This window comes from Alosa alosa, chromosome 16 (genome assembly GCF_017589495.1).
Source record: "Alosa alosa isolate M-15738 ecotype Scorff River chromosome 16, AALO_Geno_1.1, whole genome shotgun sequence".
NCBI classification, from domain to species: Eukaryota; Metazoa; Chordata; class Actinopteri; order Clupeiformes; family Clupeidae; genus Alosa; species Alosa alosa.
This window is the reverse complement of record NC_063204.1, coordinates 5550679-5566037: the sequence shown is the minus strand read 5'-3', so window position 1 is coordinate 5566037 and position 15359 is coordinate 5550679. Positions and strand designations below refer to the sequence as shown.

General features: G+C 42.7%; 2 protein-coding genes across 8 annotated transcripts in view; both read left to right on the top strand.

The window, feature by feature from the left end:
- The first annotated feature begins 1028 nt into the window (after positions 1-1028).
- On the top strand, positions 1029-2269 carry prmt6 (protein arginine methyltransferase 6). The gene has a single exon (XM_048266113.1). It carries the CDS (start codon positions 1068-1070, stop codon positions 2118-2120), a length of 1053 nt encoding a protein of 350 aa, XP_048122070.1. The 5' UTR covers positions 1029-1067; the 3' UTR covers positions 2121-2269.
- Positions 2270-7030: 4761 nt separating this feature from the next.
- The window catches only part of ntng1a (netrin g1a), a 101976-nt gene continuing 93647 nt past the window's right edge, over positions 7031-15359 (top strand). For 6 of the 7 annotated variants that reach the window (XM_048266108.1, XM_048266107.1, XM_048266105.1 and 3 more), the window contains exon 1: positions 7031-7243. The gene's annotated coding sequence lies outside the window, so the exon portion shown is untranslated. Of the gene's footprint in view, positions 7244-9348; positions 10377-15359 lie in introns of those variants that run through there. The other variant, XM_048266106.1, reaches the window with a different exon arrangement.

Sequence of the window (15359 nt, the reverse complement as noted above, 5' to 3'; positions counted from 1 at the left end):
CACACTTCATGGAAATGCCAACTTTGGTTTTGTATGCCCATCAGTCAGACACCTGCGTTCCAGGTGAGGGTCTTACACCAAGGTACTGTAGGTCATTTATCAACTCCTCTGAGCATTGTATCTAATAAACAGCAATAATCAATACTTTTGCCTAATCGACAACTAGGTTCATGTTTTGACATTCAGATTTAAAACATAAAACACTATGAAGAAATGTTTTTCCCAAGTGAGATGACAACCCAGTTTCCTGGAATAGGCTGCCCTTGAGACCTAAATGTCAGAGATAAAGGGGCGAGGCTCAGGCTGGTCAGAGGGTTCCATTGCAGTTGTACAGTGAATGAATGATACCGACACATTCCTTTACTTTGTTGTCCTAAATTTGTTTGTACTTTTGCCGTTACTACACAATAAAAGATAATTACTGGAATCTATGAAAGCATAATTGAACTATAGGCAAGCTAGAGAAAACTGTAGGCTACCTAGTTAAATAACATGTCATTAGGCCAACTCCCCAAACACTGGTAGAATATATTAGACATGATTTGATCAACCTACTCAATTTCTCTGCAGCAGGCAGGCAACAATAATTGCATTAAGTACCAAATCATGACCAAGAGGAAAGATGTCTTCAAATAAGAAACCTTTGATTGGGATGTAATCTCTTGGTTGTCTATTTAGCCTAAATCAATTAGCAAAAAAAGGCTGTTAATGACATGGTAGCAAAATAGCCTGTTTCAATTAGGCCTACTAGAGTTTTTTATTATTATTTTCTTAATTTGTCACTTATTTATGGTGTTCATTTTTAGATATTTCTGGTTGTACATATTCTGATATTGTGCTCAATATTACATTGCACGTCAATTTGACGTCATTTCACAAACAGTGGCCAAATGGTAGGCCCTATTGCGTAATTTATCTGCGACGAATCTTTTTGTAGTTTATAACTGTATGGTATACTAGTACAGCAAAACTGCTTGATACTACAGATACCACAATGCAACGGTTCTCTCATATCCGGAAGTGCCTGATAATTTTCAACGTGATCATACAGGAGCAGACAGAAGGGAATGATGTCTCTGTGTAGCAAAAAAAGAAAGTTAGATAAAAATGTTCAGGATAATCTGTATTTCGACAGTTATTCTGATGTTACAATACACGAGGAAATGATTGCTGACCATGTACGGACAAACACGTATAGGATGGCCATCCTGAGAAACAGCAATGCAATCGAAGGTAAAGTTGTCCTGGATGTCGGTGCAGGCACCGGTGTTCTTAGCATTTTCTGTGCCCAAGCTGGTGCCAGAAAGGTATATGCCGTTGAGGGAAGTTCAATTGCCGATCAAGCAGTTAAAATCGTAAAACTGAATAAGATGGAGGACAAGATCGATATCATTAAAGGCACTCTGGAGGCGATCGATCTGCCCGAGCAGGTGGATGTGATTGTTAGCGAGTGGATGGGCTATGCACTGCTTCACGAGTCCATGCTGAATTCCGTCCTTTTCGCTCGAGACAAATGGTTGAAACCAGGCGGCCTCATCCTTCCCTGCAAAGCGGAACTGTACCTCGCGCCGATCAATGACCTTGTGTCGGAGGACCGCTTGAACTTTTGGAGCACAGTTAAGAATCAGTACGGTGTCGACATGTCGTGCATGACAGACTTTGCTAGGAGGTGCATCATGAACAATGACATCACAGTAAATCCGGTGACTGTAGAGGACGTGCTGTCCCATCCATCTAAATTTGCCGAGCTGGACTTGTATACTGTGACGGTGGATCAGTTGAAATCGGTGAAAGGCATCTTTAGCTGCGACTGTTTCGGCTCGTCTACTGTGAACGCTCTTTGCGTGTGGTTCACGGTAACGTTCCCCGGTGGAGAAAAGCCATTGATCCTCTCCACGTCTCCGTTCAAACAGGAAACCCACTGGAAGCAAGCCATTCTCTATCTAGACGAACCTGTGGATGTTGAACAAGACACAAAGGTAGAGGGCGAGATCCATATGTATCCCTCTGCGGAGAGCTCCAGGCATATTTGCATCCACGTGGACTACTCAATTGGACAGCTGAAGATGCAGTCTAAGACATTTTCCATCCCCGATGGTTATTCAGAAACACAGCCCTAGCCTAATTACATTGTTTACAGATGTTCTCCAGCATCTGCCTGATTCCTAGGCTTGTCACTGAACAAATTATGCTCGTCCAGTCAACATTTTTAATACCAGCCACAACAGCTGGAACTGAATAGGAAATAAACTTCTTTTGCTTAATTGCACACCGTTTTGCTCATTTGTGAATCACTTGTCACTATGTATCATTAAGCTTATTTTGAAATTAAGAAATTTGATGTGCTAAATTAGACTACCACTGCTTAGGCATTATCATTAATGCGCTCTTCTTGCACCTGTGTATTACAAGATGACTTGTATTGTCCTCTTTTTCAGATATGTTGAGTTAAGAATGGTCCCAGTAATCTTATTTTTATAGGAGCTGCTACCAAGAGATGGGTTTGATTGATGAGCCAGCCGTGTCAGCACTAGATCTAGACTCATGAATTAGCAGTGTAGGCCTTTAGTATCATCCATCTCACAAGGGGCACCATGCACCTCTTGCTCCGATTAAAGGCCAAGTCCACGTTTCTGCTGAAAGGATGCAGATATTTGTGCTACATAGTCAAACAAACTACTCATCCCTTCTGTAATTCTGACGCAAGGTGATGATTGCCTCAAATAGGTCTGAGCCACTGTTTATTTCTCACTTACAGTGCCAGTTACAAATATCTGATTGGTCAGTGAAAGGATAGTTAGATGTCATTTAATTTGATTTTAGAAATTGTATTTGGTTAGAACCTCATACTCTGACTTGTCAGCAATTTTCACACACTTTTTAAAATGTATCCTATGCTAGTTTTTTTTTACCTTAATATAACCACTTCAAAGTCATTGTGATGGTAAACTAACTTGCAGCCTTTAGATTCCCCATCTACAGAGAACCATCCTTGCAGTTTGCTCTGCCCTGACCGGGAGAATCACAAATTGCTTTTCGGCAATTGTCCAACAGCCTGCTTTTGTATGAAACCTGCAATACTTTGTTAGTCAACATGGCCCTTTGGAAATGATCTTTACCAGTTCCAAACAAATCCACATGTACTCTGTCCAAGGGTAATGGTGTTAGCTTAAAATACAATTCTAAAACGGATAGTTCCGGTCCTTGATTATGATTGGTTGAATTGCATTCGATGCAGTTGTAAAATCCAGCACAAACATACCCCTTGACCGCATTTCGCTCTATATTACTGTGAATAATAAGAATGATTATATATGAACTAGATGCACCACAAAGTGGTACAAAATATGGCCGCCACTCATTCCTGCACATTCTGTCTGCCAAAATAAATCATGCTTCTCAATTTGTCTCCATCTCCTACTCTTTTGTGTATTTGATTGTTTGAATTGTTGATACAAAATACTGTAAAAAAGAAAAAATCTATATGACCAAACCATTTCATTTCTCCTTGCTGTCCCTTTATTTTATGAAATCTTGTCAGATATATGTAATAACCTTTTTAGAAAAGCAATAAGCCACTCAAGTCTGTAGGTTCCACTAATTTATTTACTAGGGTTAGGCAATCGTGCCTAACAACGCCCCTTAGCTGTTCTAAAATCAGTGTAACCTACGGCCTCTCAGGGCTTATTGCTTAAATATATATGTAAAATACAAATATACCACATATAACAACATGTAGAATAAACAAGACAAACTAGACTTGAAGTGTAATTTCCGGAGTAATTTGAACCCAGGGTTTTTTTCACCATGACAACGAGTCAAACACCCCCTCGAGAGCTAGACTGATCGAAGGAGTACCAAGTTTTACCGGCTTTAGTGCTTACAGCCCAAATGGCTAACAGTGTAAGTACTAAGGGATAATCGCTAAACATATCCAAACCGCCATTTTGTAACCACTAATAATGCTCAAAATAGCACCACACTTCTGCAGTAGTATGAATAGGGTCCCTACACATAAAACAAAGCATCAAGAACTTAGTAAGTAAGTAGGGAGTTTATTAGAGCCACTAGATCATCTGATCCATTTCAGCATTTACAATTGTTGTTGAACATTACCGTAACCAAATTCAACCCCTAACCTTAACCATAAATGGTACCTAACATAATCAACAGATCATTTGTTGATAATCTGAGCGTCTGTAGATAGTCTGTGAGTGGACTATTCAAGTAAAATGTGACCTGCAAAGTTTCATCTGTTTTTTCAAAAACACTTACAGTATTATTGTAGTCATAAGAAACCATTCACTGACATAATATGCACTGTGAGGAAACCATTCACTGATATACTATTTACTGGGAAGAGTCCCTGGAAAAGTCATTTTGGAACAAAGGTATCTCTAGGCCTGTCATTAGCACTAAATCATTTTCAAGACTACTAAAGAGCTCAGGTCAGAGTGAATGCACCAATGTCATATTCATCAAAGAGCAGGGAAGCACAAAACATACTTAGCTTAGTCATAACAATTCCACTAAAGGACTGTGAATGTTTGTGGCACAATCTGTTATGGCACCCTACAAATTATGTATGCAATATGGATGATGACAAAATGTTGGCACATGGGACACATCGAAATGTATCTGAGCTAGAGATTAAAGTCCTATAATAAATTCAGCGACCAAACAGAAGTACATGGGGCGAGACTCTGATGTGGTAGTTTTCCGTAGACGACCAGTGAGTGACATAAATCAGATCAAGGTCTGGCTGACTTGTGATGCCTGTCGCAAAGACGTATCACCATATCCAGTGTGTCTCGCTATTCTAATGATGTGCTGAAAACGAGCCAAGAGAAATCATTCGCCACCAGCCGTTTACAGTTACCAATATTTCTGTCGAGATCTCCAGAGGAGACAAATTAGAAACATGGTATCGACAAAACTTAATTTAGAAGCCCAATACCCTAAGCACCAGGTTGATTTCAAAGGCAGATATGTAAGGAGAGGATGTTAGAGGATGCATGAGCAGCACCAATGTTTTGAGACTGCTTTGTATGTTTTTGGTCTGGAAGGTTACCCCCGCTCCCATTGATTCGCCACCATGTTCTTGAACTGCAAATCATCCATCAATATCAGCACATCTTGCCTCCCAGGTAGTGAATGAGAATCCTTATGCAGAACCCCCCACACACACACACACACACACACACACACAACTACTATATTAAATATGAAACTGAATTGCCTAGTTGGGGGAAGGGTGAGATCCAAGTCCATTGCTCATCGGTTCTGTAAAATAAGGCCCAAATCTCAGAAATGGCACAGACAAAATCCAGACGTGGAGCTCCGATCACCCCCATCGCTATCAGCCAGAGGCTTGTGGATCCTGCCCAAACACGAACAAATCCACCTACTGTGTGAGACTTTATAATCCTTTTCAATCATGCACTTTTTGGATTACGGTTCTGTGTAATTCTTCTCAGGCATTGTTTCATTTTTTATATACACAGACAGATATCTTTTTTTTGGTTTTGATTTTTTGTCTCTTAATATGGTATTTCAATTTTCAGGAAGGATAAGCAGTATCTGGGCATTGCTACTGGTGCTAGATATTTTCCATTCCTGCACACATTTATGGATCCAGTGGAAAGTTGTGCTCAATTTTAAGGTCATTTTAAAGTCTTGTAAAATGAATAGTTTTCCTCTATTGCATATTTTGCTGATGAGTCCCTCATAGTTATTGTCTCTGTTATATTAACTCGTCTGATTTAAGTAATGTGATGGTTACTCAGTGTGGTTTGACCTCTTCAACTTGCCCTGAGATAATATTACAGTTATCAATGTCCATTCAGCTTCCATGCCATGCACCTTTCTCCTGAGCTACTAAGGATGTGAGAAGACAACAGAGGCTCACTTCCTTTCCTCATCAGTCTGGACGATATGACAACAAAAGGAAGAGGTAGAGTCAGACAGCTACTGAGAAGGGCCGCTAGCTCACGTGACTGTCGGCCTCTGTCGATAGCTGTGCCAGCTATTGAACCCTCTCATAGATTTTAAGATGCTCCAGAGTGCTGATTATGGAATAGTAAACATAGATGCACCGGACACATCACAGTCTAGAAGGGAAGGATGCAACAAATCACAATTGATTTTTTTTGTTCATACCCCCTACTTCCCCCAACCCACACACACACTCATTAACACCAGTGCACATTTTCAATCGCAAAGGCTCCAGCATCTGAGTACTGAGATGGGCACCAGCAATGATCCCCATGCATGTTGCTCCAACATTTATTAGAACTGAGTTCAAATGGTAAAAATGGTAGCACGCTTTTTCCCAAATATAGGGGAAACTAATGGAGTTGTGCTGTGCTTCAGGCCCGTGGGCACAGTCCTGAGAAACCAGGAGCTGTCCAGGTGCTGAAATTATATTTACTGACGCTGATACAATCCTTCACACCAGAAACGTTACCAACAGTACTTATCTGGGCACACATAATGTGAGAGCATAGGTAAATGTAAGGCAAAAACTCAAATGTTCTAATTCTAGTGTAAGGCTGGTATTATTATTATGTTGTTTAGTCATGTCTGGTAGCGTAGTTGGAGGACTGGTATTTACGGCTTTGCTGTCGAAGTGGGCTTCCCAATAGTTGTCTAATTTAATCATTTCATAGTGGATATTCCCCGTGTCACGTGACTGCTACAATTCATATCGCCACCCATTCTATTACTGTCTGAAGTAGCCTTAATTAACATGAAATGACACTGCCACTGCTATTGACAATATTAGTAACCTCATCTGATAGCTAAATGATTTAAATGAGACGAGCAAGGTTAACACGCAGTCTCTGGGCAATAATGACATGACCAGCCCACTACGTGTTGAACGCAGTCGCTATGTCTGAATGCGAATGCTCAGTAATTTTTATTCCACCTGCATTTTGGGCGATCAGCCCGAGAAATTGCACCGCATGCAGGGCAAACATTAGGCCGAAATTAAAGTTGTTGTTTTTTCCCCGCACCGCCCGCCACCGCATTTGTTTGCAGTGTTGTTTCTCTGGCTGAAGTGTCATTTGGTGCCGTCGATTACTCCATTCCCGCGGAGCCACGGAAGGAAGTAGTCGTTTTAGAGTTCGCCTCCCCAACGGCACCTCCAAAGATGTCCCGATTCAAATCCGAAATATCCGGGTAATGTCCATCAGATCACAATTGTTCACACGGTATATCGAAGTCAAGCTTTGCGTGAAAGGTGAGCGCATAATTTTCTTTTCTGTAAGCTATGTGTGATGTATGGATGATACAAACTTTTGATGTTTCGCCCAGGCAGTGTGGGAACGACTCAGAAAGAATGCAAGCTGATTGATAATACTAAAAAAATCACATTCTTCTCACTTCAACTAAGACGTAGGCTACATATAATGTAATGTGCAATAGCCTACTGTTAAGAGTTCGCTGTCCTTTGAGTTGTCTTTTCTGCCATGATTTATTTGTCAAGTTACTGCATCGCACGGACTCTGCCAATGTGATTGTGCCGACTTGCGCTTTTTAATGTCTGTTAACTGACTCTAGCAATATGCTGTCCGACTGAAGCTATGACTGTCAATCGCTGATGTGCTTACAAGACTTGGCTCTTAATTTACACTGTAGGCAAACTTATCCTCTTTGTGGGTTTCATAAAATAGGCACAGGCGTCATGATTAACAGGTTGATGTCGATTCTATACTGCTGACCCGTATGTGGACAGATGCTACAGCTTTTCATTCTGTAGGCTACCGTTCGCCACCCATGAAGATATGGGTGGGTCTGTATAAAGTTGATCTATAATGCTATAGGAAAGATGATCGCCAGGATTCACAATCAGCTAAACTAATCCCTATAGTTGAATGCTGGCTATTGGTTTATTCTCAATTGTTCAATCCCATCCGTTTCTGGTATATTTCCAAATATGATGAACTACTTAAACTATAACTAGTGAAATCATAATTCAGCCCTTTAATTATCACATGGCCTCCAAAGGGAATCCGGCGTCACAAAAACACCACTGGAACAGCTTGAGCCTAAATCAACCCACGACTTGTTGAATTTATTGACACTGCAGGGAATACGCAACAACTATAACCACTTGGCAAAGTATCTATTGTAAGTGAATATGGTATTCTTTAATCATAATTTAGCATTTAGGCTGTATGGCCATATAGGCTAGTCTACCTGACACGTGAAGGACTACCACAAACAGCAGGCCCATTTGACGGCAGTAGGAAGGAGTGTATGTGCAGACCTAAAGATAAATCGAATCCGCTAGTTAATCTTATCTAAATCAACCTTATATGTCATTGACAATTCGTGAATGATATGTAAGCCAAATGAAATTGAACTGTTTTAAGACATAGGCCCTGTGTTTAGTTTGTGCAAAGTTTTTTTTTTAAAGAATTATATCTGGGATAAACATCTGTCCATCACCTCACTATATGATCTCCCTCTGTTAAACACATACACACATAGGCCTACTAACATTCACAGAGAGAGAGAGAGTGAGAGAGAGAGAGAGAAACACACTGGGATCATTACCATCATCAGTGGATTTACTGTCAGAAGATGGATCGAATTTAATACCCCCCCCCAACCAAGGCCTGTATGACTAGCCTATGTGAGGGATCAATGCGCAAAGACGCAATACTTAACACTTACTCGACCACCCTCTTCGATGACACTGAAATAGATAATCTAAGATGTGCCCTCTTGTACAATAGCGATTGTTAGGGCGGAAAGATCAACTAACACTGGAATAAAACTCCCCATGATGGTCCCGATGTGTTCCCTCACGTAGTCGGTTTCTCCCACACATTCTCTCTCTTTAAGCTTGGCTGCAGGACACAGTGGGATTTCAGCAGCGTTGAGTTTAACAGTAGGCTATGAAATTATGGTTAAAACCTAAAATTCTTGGTCAGAACCCATGAGGTCGACGAGGTGCACGCGGGGCATCTTCTTTTGTGTAAATCAACATTAAATGTTTTCTTCTGACGGCGGATTTCACTTTTTCCTATAATTTTACACTTTTAGAAATTAATGTATTTGAGGAGCGCATGGATAATGTCATTCCCACAGTCATTGCTTTCATAAAGGCAATCTTCTAGGTTAAATACGGGCCCTTGGACTTAAGCTTCTTCTTGCTCAATTACACCGTTGTATTATGCATAATAACTACTCGAATTAACACCCCGCAGCATTGCACGAGGACATTTAAAACGTTTAAATTACTTAATGCTACCTTTAGGACCCTGCGGAACGTTTAAGGATCCGGTCATGAGACCAGGCGCAATCCCAGTATTAGCTCACATTTGGGGAGAGATTTCTTATCTGTTTTTATCTCCCTCCAATGTGTTGTTGAGAATGTCCCTGTTTCCTCCTATCGCTTGTTCTGTTCTTGTTCAAGTCCCCTCAGAGTCACCAAAAGCTCCACAGACAGAGAGGGTGTGCTAAAACACTCCTGGTCCCTTGGAATATTTGGGCTGAGTGTGCGCCTACATCAATCGGAGTGTCCAAGTGCGTAATCTCTCTAGCCATCTCCGCTGAACAATCAGTCTCGCTGTGTGAGGGAATGTGAGGAGGATGCGTGACGGAGCTACGGTCGAAGATATTCTCCGCGCAAGGGCTAATTGGTGTTATATCTGCGCACAGTGAGTTTCTTGGGCGAGTTAATAGAAAGACAGAGAGTATTACCGTATAATAACTTTGTTTTTGGTTGCTCTCTATGCTGTGGTTATCATCTTGTACAGGTGTAGGAATCCATGCCCTCAAGTTGGATATTGAGAGTGACAGTGGGTAGAAGGTAAACTGGTTGAATACAGAACGGTCAAACTAATCTAGAAAGGAAAAAAGAAAAATTGTCACGGCATACTGACTAAAAGGCCAATAGAAGAAGATATTGGCTCCTGTGTTTGGAGGGGATATTGCGCTTTCGTCACCTGCTTTGATTATGGAGAGACGAATGGCGGAATTATGACCTGCATCTCACGGGACATGAAGGAAAAAATACTCACGTTTCTTTTCTTGCAAACCAAGCGCCGCGGACACTGATCAGTCATTTCTTATAGGGTGAAGAAAATCTCCAATCTGATCCTGTCTACCTGAGGGAAAAGAAATGTGGCACAGCAATTCAGTCGAGATTGACAGGCGGGCTGGACATCTCTTAAACCGCTGCATTTAGTCAGCTCATTTAACTCGTGGGTCATCAACTTTAGGGATCCCCCTTTTCTCCAAACTCATCACATTAAGATTAACACGCGCATCTTAAAGAGGATCCTGTGGTCACTCGCGAACTTGTTGAACACTTAAAAAGACGGGACCCTTAGTCCTGCGAATCGAAAGGAATATTTAAAAATGTAAGTAGCCTAACTCACACCCTGTTTGTCCATTATTGTTGTTGTAATATACATGTAGCCTTGATAGTGATTTTAAAATGTAAAGGTTAATCGCTTTTGGCTGCCGCACCTATTAGTGCGACATTTTAGCATGTAGAAGTAGATAATCATGGCAGTGTCGTGCTATTTTTTATATGGTGTAACTTTTCAAATAGCATCTTCTTTTCGTTCAAATGTAACCATATTCCCTGAAGTAAATAACACCGGGAAATGTATCCTTCAGTGTGCATAAAAATGACCGTTTTTGCCCAGTACAACAGCCTTTGATGTTGTGAAACAAATAAATAGTCACGGTTATCTGCACCCATGATTGTACACCTTTGCACGATTTTCATAAGAAATCGCCTGTGTCCGGGTTTACGGTGTATGTAATTGTAAGGCATTAGCAATGAAGGCGCCCTCTTGTGGATAGAACGACATGCCTTCTGTCGAGTGACCACGGGGCTGTTCATGCAGAATTAAATAACTACAATGAGAACATTTACTACCGTTTTGGAATGCGGCTGTGAGTTGAGATGGATTGGAGCAGCTGAACAGTAGTGTACTATATAGGCTAGACAGAAGAGTATATTGTCCCAGTAGATACTTTTGAAATGACCAAATCTGCTGAAAATGACACTGCTACAGTGTAGATCTGATAATTCACATACAATTTGATTTTACAATTGCAGTCTCTGACATAAATGCTACTGTGCAGATCTATTGGCTGTCTATTTAAAACTAGATAAATGACATCCCTTTCAACTCAAAGTTTAGTCTTACATCAAGACAAAACAAAAGTATGACAGAGTAATAATAGCAAGACTAGGTCAAACCATGGAACTGTGATGCCACTTTATTATTATTTTTACTACTACTATTATTGTTATTACTATTATTATTATTATTGTTATTGTTATTGTTATTAATAGTAGCAATAGTAGCAGTAGTAGTAGTAATAGCAGTAGAATAATGATAATGGTTATTAGTAATTTTAGTAGGCCTAAAACAGAGTTTTGATCACATGAGTTCAAAGGAAAAATTATAATCTTTTTTGCAAAATGCAATTCACTGCCATGGCAAATGCAATCATTTTGACCCCAGGATTGATGACCATTGTCGTTGTTGGTCCAAGGGGTGGACTCAGCATTGCATGTAATCTTTTCAGTCAATTGTATTAGGTATCATTATAATGAGATTTACTGTAATGGGGCTGCAATTGTTGGTGCCCAAGGTCTTGCCTACAGCCAAGGCGGCGTTCTCAGGAGTAATTCCGCTCAGGCTCAAGAGAGTGGGGGGATATTTAGTTTCCTAACCCTGTAGTGCACAGCTATCCTCACATCTTGTTACCGAATTGGGCTTTGCTGAACCGGTGCGGAGAACAAAGCTGTGCTATTCTGCTGTGTTGACTGTGCCGAACTGTGTTGTGATGGCCCTGGCGTAACACTGTGATTATGCCCACTAATCATTGCATTTGGCGGCTAACTCCTCTGTGTAGTGTATCCCAGACTGGGGGGGTTGTGGCTTGCATTTGAGTTCCAGTGGAGTATTTTCAGCAGATCGGCACATCCTTCAGAAAGCTGATTGCTATGGGAGCCTTTTAGGAAAAGTGTTTTTAATAATGCATGATGTGCTCCTATGTCGCAATGAAGTGTAGGCTTGGTGGCAAAGGTAGAAGAAGGAGAAAGTGAGAGAGAGAGAGAGAGAGAGAGAGAAAGAGAAAGAGAGGGAGAGAGAGAGAGGCTGGGAGTTATGGTGGCACTGAGATCCTATAGAAGCTCTGTTTTTTCCTTCTCTTGTCGGAGCCAGAGAAACCAGCCCTGGAGCTAAGTACCCTGACACAAATGGCACCACGAGAATCAAGAGTCGCCCTGCCAAGGGGTCCGTTTCATCACACATAAACAGTATGTGGCAGTATCTCAGCCCATGGAAGAGTAGAGGGAGACAGATAGATGGGGAGAGACAGAGAGAGGCTGTGAGCAGGAGGAAATAAGAACAAGAGAGCGAGTAAAGAGAGAGAGAGAGAGAGAGAGAGAGAGAGAGAGAGAGAGAGAGAGAAAGCTACTGAGGGCCGAGTGTGGTGCAGTCACAGCTGTGCAGGGGGAGTTTCTTTTCTTCCGAGGCTTGGGACATGTCTACCTCTGATAGTGTGTGTGTGTGTGTGTGTGTGTGTGTGTGTGTGTGTGTGTGTCTGTGTTTGTGTTTAGGAGGAGGTGTGAGTGATAAACCCGTGTTTTAATTTCTTCCAGCTGCTGTCAGGCCTCCCGAACTGCTGAGCACCTCCCAGTTGTCACCACGACATCCATTTACCACATGTCAAGACCATAAAAAGATCCCAAACCTGCATATGTGATGTGGTGACTCCGCCATAAGAGGTTGGAGGGGGCTGATGGTGGTGGTGGTGGTAGCATGGAGGCTCGGTAGGTTAGATGCCATCTCCAGATACAGCATCACACAGGAACACTCTCCCGATTCCTCAGTGTGAAGGATGTTTTGACGGCTGCAGTGATGTTTGTTCTGTTGTCATGGTGCGTGTTAGTGTCGGAGAGCCTGTCAGTTTGGCAGGTGGCTTGATGGACCGATTAGGAGGTTGCGCTAGGTAACGGCTTCGCTCCTCACGAGCTCCCGGTGTCCCAGAGACTGGGCCAGCGCTCAGACGGTGACCTCACCCCACTGCTGTTAGGCGCTCCTATTTTAGGCATGCACTTGTAGTCTGTGAAACAACATGCAGGCCATGCATCCAGCTGATGGTACTGTGAGAGTCACAGAGAGATGCTGAGAGATGGAGAGAAATGGAGGAGAGAGAGGAAGGGAGAGAGAGGGATGGAGGGAGAGAGAGGAAGGGAGAGAGGGGGATGGAGGGAGAGAGAGTTTCAAACCGTGGTGATAAAAACTAAAAGAAGGGCAGAGAAAGAGGACAAAGTGTTTAAAAAAAAATAGAGAGAGGTGAGGCGAGCGGAGATGAGAGCCAGAGGAGAGAGCGGGAGGTCGGCGAGCAGCAGGACACAGCTGCACACGGAGTCCTGGGCGGTCACTCACACTGGTTGTTTTTTACTCTCAGCTCTGGCCACGGCCACTGTCGCCGCTTGCAGCTCCGCTGCACTCAGGCACGGTCGGGCAGTCGAGGGAGGCAAATGCGAGTGGACAGGGGAGGGTGTTTCAGGGCCCGGGAGGAGGATGGGGGTGAGGTGGGCGTGGGACCTTGCGCTGTCTCGCTTCTGTCCAAGTCATATAGAACATATGAAACATTTATGGAGGGTGAGTGGAGAGTGAGACCAGGCCATGCCTCAGTGCTGAACCGGTAAGAAAAAATATATATGCAGTGACCAGTTGAGAGGAGAGGAAGATGGACGAGGGAAGGGAAAAAAAAGAGAGTGTGTGTGTGACCTGCTGTGCTTGTGTCTCACCCATGTAGAGATGCTCTCTATTGCTTTGTTGGTTAGACACTTGAGATAAATCACACCGAGTTTTCTTGTCTTTTCGGCGATATTGTGTACAGCACGTGTGGTGGGGAGGGGAAAAATCAATCTTGCATTATCACCCACATTTGCCCCTTCTTCTCCCGATGTCAGACATTTAAGTCGCGTATCGACGCGCCCTACACCATCATAAATATAGATATCATCGCTTCAGTCTCCAAATGCCCCGTTTAAGATGCCTCATGCTCGCACGGATCGATGGAACAGAGAGCGACCTGCTGCTCCCCCCCCCCACACCTCTGATTAACATGTCTGCATTAAGATGCACCCCACTCTCCTGCCCCTGCGTTGTCTGCTGACACAGACAAGGTGTAGTAAGGGGGGTGGGACGAGTGAGAGGAGGGGTAGGGTGTAGTGGGCTGGGGTAGATGACTTGTGACGGAATCATAGGGTGGGGGTTGGGGGGGGAGGTAAAAACAAGCTCTATGTGATCTTCTCTCTGCTGTGACTGACCCTTATCTGGGTCCTGTATCTGTGCATCTGGCTCATTATGGAACATCATTCACTCTCCGCTCCGGTCTTTAGCCAGGCCTGTCTACTGAAGAGTCCGAGCCCCGTCCACTTTCAGCTGTCCCTCTTTAACACATTAATATGATGACCATTAATCATGCCGGGCGCCACGGCTAAGCGTGCTGTCCACCTAATTGGTTTCATTTTTCGCCAAGGTGAGGTGAGCCAGCGCTGGCCATCTTGGAGCAGGTATTCCCTCGCTCTGCGTCTTTGTTCGTGGTTGTATTCCGCTCACTCGTTCTTCACCTCCTCATCCCTCACTTCCCTTCACCCCCGCCTGCCCTTTTCTTCCTCTTTCTCTTCCTCCTCCTTTACAATCCCTTCTCCCTTTCTTCTTCTTCATGAGAAAGATCCAATCCAGATCTCCATCTATGGACGGGAGTCTCTTTGATTGATGTGATGGGTTTTAATGGGACAGAGTTATACCTTTGGATAAAAAAGGTACTTTTCATACTCAAGGGGTATTCATGAGAGACCTTTTCCTGGGTTGAATGTATGAACCCTTAAGAGTGAAAAAAGAGAAAATAATGTTATGGTTGGTAAAACTGTATAATTCATTTGGAATTACGGAAAGTAAACTTACCTCGTTTCATGCCGTAAAATATCTTCAAATTTTCTCACACTCAGTAAGTCCCAACAGAGTTCTCAACGACGTAGTGGTTTGTAAGAAAGCCCTTTTATTAACAGTGTAAAAAAGGCTTGACTGTTTTACCCAAAAGAAGCTTATCGTTAGTGAAGTGAAGACTTTTTAAGCAACCTGAAGCTTGGCTGATATCGTGCTGCTTCTCTCTAATGTAGGATCAGTTTAGGTCTCTAAATGAGTTTCTCATAGCACTTTTGGCATCCCCTTTATCTTTAGTCAGTTTTTATGCATTGATGTTCACAGATGTGAACCCAACCTCAGCCATATTTCCTTGGAATATTTATTGAATTTGGTGGAGGTCTTTGGAAAGGTCTCTTCAGTGGCTGTTTGTAA

Excerpts from the sequence above, each read along its gene's own strand:
- prmt6 (XM_048266113.1), top strand. The coding sequence starts at position 1,068 with ATGATGTCTCTGTGTAGCAAAAAAAGAAAGTTAGATAAAAATGTTCAG.